Consider the following 8,576-nt stretch of genomic DNA (forward strand, 5'->3'; position numbering starts at 1 on the left):
CAGCAGCAAAGATGAGAGAGAAACAACTAAGAATATTATCAGCACATATAGAAGGGAAAAGGTCAGTACTTTCAAATGTTAATAAGAAAAGAAAATCTCAGAATAGTTTAGATGCATGAAATAGATACATAGAAGAATGATTCCAGTTTGTGCTTCAGATACATAAAAACTCAGAAGTGTTCTTAAGAGAACTGGCATGGAAAAAGGGACTAATAAAGCCATTATAGAATAATTACAGAAATATTAAGAATTCTTTTTATTTCCATAGCAAAAAGACAATTCCTGTCATAAATTGCTTATTCATTCTGTAGATGAGAGTGAGAAAGTTTTCCAGGCGACAAGTTGGATTTATATATAACTATCTTTTAAGTGGTAACTCCTTGGACATATACACTCCTGCTAATTTAAATTGAACTTGGCACTAAGAAAAAACTGTTTACAGGCCTGAATACTCAACTTCTTTGTACTCAGAAGTATTAAAAAAAGGCTGCCCCACTAATAACTTCCCTACTTCCCTGGAGAGATGTTTAAGAGGAGGATAGACCTAAGCTTTGGAATTCTAAAAGATGTTAATTGACACTGCTGCCCTTGAAAACTTCTAGAGCAGCACATAAAAGTCAGAAGAGTGAATACTATAATTGTTAGTCACCCTTATACCCTACAGGCTTGTAACAGGGCATAAGTAGCATTTTAACCAGTGAGGTGAGGAGCCACCAGCAGAGGTGCATTCAGATAATGTGATTTTGCTTCATTATAGCTAAATGCTACTCAAAGCTTCCCAAATGATAATTGGAAGAATTGCTAAGAAATTTGGTATTAATTAGTAATTTTAGATTTTATTTTAATATTAATTTTTGGTAGATAAATTCAAAAGAAAAAGCAGCTTCTCTAAATCTAAGACTGCTTAGGTTTGTAGATTTAATAGGGCTGCTTTCATACTTCAGTTTTAGTCAAGAAACAAGCAGTATACCCTATGCAAGTACAAAAGCTCAAATGGGTCAGCCAAAAATTAGCCAATAAGAACAATGTAAAACCTTAAACTAGATGTCACTGCTACAGTTGTGTGCACAGCAAGTAGTAAGGAAAGTTCAGAAAGTCCTGTGCACAACCAAGCTTTGTAAACTTACTGTCAAGAGTTGCCTGTGTTCTAACACCACTGTTCCCCTTCTGTAAACAAAGGAGAAACAAATGAATAAATCATCTTAGAAGTATATTAAATTTTCAAACTGAATCACACACTGAACATGCTTCATGCAAAATTCTATATTCATTCTAAATTGAAAGACAAAAAAAAAAAAAAGGCAGAAAATCAACTTTTTACTACCTTTAACAAAACCACATCATAAAGTTCTCTTGAGTGTAAGGTGTCCTGAACATACAGAATCCCATATACACTGCCCATACTACACCCATTAGCTAGAGACCTTCCCGTCTACTGTATATAACAAACTTCAGGTTCACACCGACAAAAAAGAAAGAACTGTATTAACATATAGGAAATGGTTGTGCTTTTGATCTAATGCAGCTCACAATTTTAAGTATCCAAGTTACACAGATGCCAATTTTTTTTCCATTGAAAGACTTGAGAAGCACCAGTTGTTTTTTTGGATAATGCTGGAGTACAGAAGTAGATAGTCTACACTTGATCCTCACCAGTACATATGAGCTAGTGCAGAAGACGTGTGACCGAGCCATTACATAACAAAGGCCAGAAGAGTAAATAAACTTGCAAACTCTCACAAGTTCCTTAAACATCTAATAAATTATCTTAAAACAAATCTACATTTCATATACAAAAAGTAGGTAATTTTGAATATCTCCTGAGAGAGATCCTCTTTATCCTAAATTAGACCTCTCCCTATGCTTTTTAAAATAATACATGAAACTAATTCCACTGCTGTTTAAATCCAACAAAAGAGTAATGCTGGAGGGGCCACAAACAGATTTGGATCCATTTGCTAGGTGCCATATAAATTTAATAAATAATATACTTTTGGACAGAAACTGTCAAGTTATGGCAAAATGCTATGACTAATATTTACACACAGAGACAGTTCCTTTTTTAAAAGCTAAGCTTCAGCAAAGGAAACTCAACTAGAATGTTGTGTAACTAAGAAAAAATGGTCAAGCAATTTAAGATGTCAAACCTCATAAAATCAGAGGCTCTTGCATCCCAAACACAAAAATGGCTATACAATAGGAAAAGAAAAAAAAAAAAAAAAGAGGGAACTTGAGAATCAAAAATACCACTTGGTTTGGTTAAACTATTAACATAATAGGTTAATACAAGTCTAACATGGATAAGAATATTTCACCTTTTCCAAGGTCTTAATTCTGAAATTTACTCACCGTAACTGCAACAGGTGTCAATTCAGACAGAGCAACGGAGCTTTGGTATGATATCCTACTATGCACAGAAATCTGGTCATAGGAGGAAGTTGTTGTTACTGGGCTGGTGCTCTGGAATGAGCAGGTCAGACTGGAAGAGGTGATGGCAGATGTTGTGTAGGTGGACTCCTGTACTGTATTGGATATTGGCAAAGATGTATTCAAAGGAACACTAAAAAAAAAAAAATAAAATTATCATTTTGATAAATGACATCTTAAACACATTCATGAAAATATCAGCTCCTATACAGTTATCTAGAACTACCTTAAACATGCAGTCAAATCTACATTATTTATAGTAGAAAATCTAATAATGGAAAAATAAAAAAACAAAACAACACATAATTTTGCTTCGGTCTCCCAGTAATCACTGCTTCAAAGTCATCAGCTGCACCAAGCACTATTCACCTTCCTCCTGTCAGCCTAATCAAAACAAGAATTTACACATCAGCATTTTTCAATCATGCTATTTCTACCTTCTCAAAGGATAAATTAATTATCATAATATCTTTTTTTTTAAACAAATAGATCCATAAAATCTGGTATATGATGAGAAACATCCAGTCTCTTCTTACCATAGAATTCTAATGTTACAGTAGCAGGCTAACAGAATGAACTATGCAAAGAGGAAAAAATACTTTAAAACATGCAGGAGTGTTTTGTTTTCTAAACAGCTTAAATCATTTATAGAACTAGAAATTAATGTTCATTTTTACTAGTATTTCTGAATTAACTTCAGGAAGCTTTTCAACGAAGTAAATTTTTGAGTAAGGAATTAAAAAAATGGATTACTGGTTCATTGGCTATTTTAGCATTTCAGTAAGAGCCTCTGCATATTGGAAACCTAGCTTCTTTTCTCATCTCATAGGAAGATCAGATCTGTAATCTGGTGCCAATCTACTGACACACATATATGGTACAAGGGTCATCTCTCCTGGATAAAACCAGAAAAAATTGGGTTGTGAGGAACAAACCCTCAAATAAATTTGAAAATCAGGACAATTAAAAATGAGAAAGCAATTCTATAAAGCGTAGTTTATCATAAAGTTATTTAGATTCATGTCATCTCCAGCTTCATATTGACCCGTGCAAGGAGATTTTGATTGTCATTAGAAAATAAATTTCTCCTTTAAGATGCCATTCACAGAAAACACTTAGCTTTACAAGTCATGATGACCCTTCATCATGAACCATGATCATTTCCCCCTCCCATTACATTGTAACTGCACCTTGATGGTTTTAGCATAAAAAGAAAGACATGTAAGAATGCACAAGGGGAACTCACACATACTTTACACATTCTGAGTACAAGCTATAGTTTGCCGCCTGGCTGGTATTCTCACTGCTTGAAGCTGATCCAAACTCTGGGAGTGCAGGCTCTGATCCAAACTCCAGAGCTCCAAACTGAACATTTAACCCTGTCACATCTGCTGATCCAGGCATCTCGACTGCAGAGGCAGGAATCTTAAAGGAGGAAAAAAAGGCCATAATTCCTTTGCATGTACTATTTGTATTAAAGATATCATTAACGGACACCTTCTCCTCCTTTAACTACAGACTTCTTCAGTTAGCGCCTCAGCCTTTGCTGCCAATTAGATCTGCAACAACTCCCCACTTTACAACATGTAAATTAACCACATTCTTGTAACCTGAAATTAATTAATTGATTCTGTACCCTGATCTGGAGCTGAAAGCCAGAACAGCCATACTGTTCTACAATATCAAAGTGTCATCTGCATCCATCCCCCTTCAGCCAACATTCATCTTGTGGGTACTAAGTCAATCAATAAAAAAAAAAAAAAAACAAGCAGCAAGAGTCATTTTCCACACAGAGCAATCAGATACGTTTGGTATGGCTGAGCTGTTTTTCCCATAGCAGCTCTCCTGGCTCAGTGCTTTTGTGTTGGGAGTTAGAAGGGTGTTGATAACACCCATGTTGTGACTACCACTGAGCAGTGCTCACACAGCGCCAAGGCTCTTTCTAACATACCCCCCACAACCATAACCAGAACATAACCAGAATAGCTGACCCAAACTGACCAAAGGGATATTCCATACCATACTATAGAGCTAGTACAGAGGAGGGGGGAGGGGGCACTGGTCATTTGTCCTCCGGAGCAACCCCTACGTGTTTTGGAGCCCTGCTTCCCAGGAAGGGGCCAGACATTGCCTGCTAATGGGAAGTAGAGAATAAATCTTTGGGCTTTTTCTCTTTGCTTCTGCACATGGAATTCCTTGGCTTTGCTTTCTAATTAAACTGCCCTTGTTTTTACCCACAAGGGTTTTGTCTTCATATTATTTTCCTTCTCCCTTTTGCTCTGTGGAGGAGGGAGGGCAAAGGGGGAGGGTGATAGAGGTGGGTATCGTTTACTCATCCAGGATTAACCCACCACATATGTGCTTGGAAAAGACAACATCACTGTAAACTATCCAGCTTAGAATTTCCTGCTTTATAAACAAGAAATAAGGCCATGGTCTTCACTCTCTCCCAGCAACTTATATATAGAACAGAATCGTAGGTTGGAAAAGACCCTTAAGGTCATTGAGCCCAACCATGAACCTAACGCTGCCAATTCCACTGCTAAACCATGCTCCTGTGTGCCATGTCTACACATCTTTTAAATACCTCCAGGGATGAAGACTCAAGCATTTCCCCAGGCAGCCTGTTCCAATGCTTGACAAACATTGCAGTGAAAATATTTTTACTAATATCCAACCTCAATCTCCCCAAGCACAACTTGAGGCCATTTCTTCTTGTCCTATCCTTCGTTTCTTGGGAAAAGAGACCAACCCCTACCTTGCCACAACCTCTTTTCAGGGAGTTGTAGAGAGCAAGAAGGTCTCCCCTCAGAATTCTTTTCTCCATGCTAAACAATCCCAGGTCCCTCAGCTGCTCCTCATAAGACTTGATCTCTAGACTCCTCACCAGCTTTGTTGCCCTTCTTTGGACACACTTCAGAACCTCAACACCCTTTTTGTAGTGAGAGATCCAAAACTGAACATAGTATTCAAGGTGAAGTCTCACCAGTGCTGAGTAGAAAGGGATGATCACTTCCTTAGTCCTGCTGGTTATACTATTTCCAATACAATCATTTGTATGTTTATACATTTACTAAGGACAAGCCACCATTCAGTTACCCACCTTGGATGCTGGAGTTATCCTCCGTTTCAGTGGTTTTATCTGTTTGTGTTGAGTTTGATGAGTGGTAACTGCCTGGTCATCCATAGATATAATGGGGAGCTGTAACATTTTGCTAACAGCTGTAGCATTGTCTACTGGTGATGGTTTCTGGAGTTTTACCTGGGAGGAGAAGGACTCCATCCCAGGTGGAAGAACAGAGACGGCATGCATTTGTTGTTGCTGGGTCAGCTGGCTCAGAACTGGGGATGGTTCGGGGTGTGACTGAAAGTCTAGTTAATGTTGTGAAAAAGAAATATAAAAATTAAAGCATTAAACTCTGTTCTTCATGCTTCTACTCTTTATGAAATAAATGCAAGTAACTTGACACTAAAGAGCTATGATTTTTATAGTCTTTTAGACATCGCATAAGTTTCACATGGAACATTACCACTGCAATAACAAGGCCAACATTTTATATTCTCTACTTTAAATAAACAGCTGTGGGCAAGCATTCTTTTGTTTTCATATTTTTGAAGAAAGCTAATCTATCTATACAGTCATATAATATTATCACATAAGGCCCCAAAAACTGTTATAAATTATTTTAATCAAATACTGCAAGTTTCACTGCAATTAACTGTGCTGTGATTGCTTCCAAGGGGTCCGGAATTGCAATATAGAGGTATTATGAGTTAGGATTTCTTGCCCCTACAAAGGGGAAGATTTTCATCACAAATAGAAAGTCATCTACCATCCAATTCTGGCTGAAAGTCAGTAGATGTTAGACACTGATATTTTATTTTCCAAGTCTTCCCCTGTTTTGCTGACTACATGGCCCAGTATGAAGGATAAGGCCATCAGCAAGAAACAGGCCAGACTTTGCCGTCCAACTCGAATGAATACAAGAAAGACATGATATGATTAACAATAGGAGAAAAAAAACAGATCAACATATTCAATCATGGTACACGATGTAACAAATGAAGGAGTAAACCAAGCTAGGAACCCAGTAATGGGGGAAGGAATAAAACAAGTCAACAGTCCAATCCAAATCATATAGAAGATTATCATATAGTACATCATACAGTAATTACCAAACAAAAGCATCATAGAATCATTTAGGTTAGAAGGGACCGCCAAGATCATCAAGTCCATCCATTGAGCTATTAGGGCTCTAAAGTCCTCTGCTAAAACAGATCAGAATCTGTCAGGGTTGGAAGGGACCACACGGATCACCCAGTTCCAACCCCTCTGCCATGAGCAGGGACACCTCACACTAGATCTGGCTGCCCAGAGCCTCACCCAGCCTGGCCTTAAAGACCCCCAGGGATGGGGCCTCAACCACCTCCCTGGGCAACCCATTCCAGGGTCTCACCACTCTCATGGGGAAGAACTTCTTCCTCCCGTCCAGCCTGAATCTGCCCACTTCCAGCTTTGCCCCATTCCCCCTAGTCCTGTTGTTACTCGATATCCTAAAAAGTCCCTCCCCAGCTTTCTTGTAGGCCCCCCTAAGATACTGGAAGGCCACAATAAGGTCACCTCGGAGCCTTCTCTTCTCCAGACTGAACAGACCCAACTCTCTCAGTCTGTCCTCATAGGAGAGCTGCTCCAGCCCTCACCCACATGTCATTCTCAATCCTGTCCCACCATTGCTAAGAACTCTGATCACCATGGACAATCAGGGAGACCTCTCAATAACAAGAAACTCTACATCGCACACCCACCACATAAATGCAATCCCCTACTCACTGCAAGCAGAACCAGCTTTTACACTATTAACATTAGAGGCAGGACACCTGGTGTTAACTTCCCAATTGTTTTTCACCCAAGGATGGCCAGGCCTTGAGAAAAAAACTAAGAGTAAGGTTTCTCCTGGTATTAGAGAATCTGCTGCCTGGTTGTGGGTATCATCCATATGTCAACTTTGATTCAGGGCTTAGGGTTTAGACCCCAGCACTTCACCCCCCTTTCATAGTTTTTGGATGCTGAAAGACAGGCAGAAGATCAGGGCGCTGGTCAACAATCATAAGAGATCCACAGCACTTGCAACATGAAGGTTTGCTGTTTTTTTTTTTTTTTTTTTTTTTTAATTCGGTTGGTAAAGTACATTAGAAAGCAATGTAAAATGTATGTAAACATTTTTTTTCAGAATTGCTGTGTGTAAAAGATTACAACTGCTACCAAATTGGCTGCTTATCTATCTGGAAACATATACATATCCACATGAAATAAGTACAAGAGCTATTGCAGTGAGAATGGTGCTAGGAACTACACTGCACAAACCAAGTTTGCATCATTTTCACTGTTTCTACTAATTTTACTCAAATGAAAAATCTGTAGAATTATGAATAAACAAATTTGTGTTTGGTATGGCTGAGCTGATTTTCCCATTGCAGCCCTCCTGGTGCAGTGCCTTTGTGTTGGGAGTTAGAAGGGTATTAATAAAACCCATGTTATGACTACCACTGAGCAGTGCTCGCACAGCACCAAGGCTCTTTCTAACATTCCCCACACAATGGGATGTGGGGGGAGCAGGAGCTTGGGGGGAACACAACCAGAACAGCTGGCCCAAACTGACCAAAGGGATATTCCATACCATACTATAGAGCTAGTACAGAGGAGGGGGGAGGGGGCACTGATCATTGGTCCTCTGGAGCAACCCCTACGTGTTTTGGAGCCCTGCTTCCCAGGAAAGGCCAGACATGAAGTAGAGAATAAATCTTTGGGCTTTTTCTCTTTGCTTCTGCACATGGAATTCCTTGGCTTTGCTTTCTAATTAAACTGCCCTTGTTTTGACCCACAAGGGTTTTGTCTCCATATTATTTTCCTTTCCCTTTTTGCTCTGTGGAGGAGGGAGAGAAAAGGGGAGGGTGATAGAGTGGCTTAATGGGCATCACTTGCTCAGCCAGGGTTAACCCACCACAGTAACCTGCATCATTATCAGCACATGCAGACTTCACACTAGGAAAAGAACACTGAAATGTGATGCACACTATGAAGAAATTATATATTACTCATTCAAAATTCACATAATTGTTAGAAGAGAAAAAATCGGGGGGGGGGGGGG

General features: G+C 39.1%; 1 protein-coding gene across 1 annotated transcript in view; it reads right to left on the bottom strand.

Moving 5' to 3' along the window:
* Positions 1-2,349: 2,349 nt before the first annotated feature.
* The window catches only part of LOC103780153 (ubiquitin-associated protein 2-like), a gene marked incomplete at both ends in the record, with an annotated part of 7,573 nt that continues 1,346 nt past the window's right edge, over positions 2,350-8,576 (bottom strand). The window contains 3 exons of the mRNA XM_008947804.1: positions 2,350-2,560; positions 3,680-3,852; positions 5,531-5,799. Coding sequence (XP_008946052.1) covers positions 2,350-2,560; positions 3,680-3,852; positions 5,531-5,799 — 653 coding nt within the window. The remainder of the gene's footprint in view (positions 2,561-3,679; positions 3,853-5,530; positions 5,800-8,576) is intronic.

This window comes from Merops nubicus, unplaced genomic scaffold (genome assembly GCF_000691845.1).
Source record: "Merops nubicus isolate BGI_N331 unplaced genomic scaffold, ASM69184v1 scaffold21859, whole genome shotgun sequence".
Taxonomy (NCBI): Eukaryota; Metazoa; Chordata; class Aves; order Coraciiformes; family Meropidae; genus Merops; species Merops nubicus.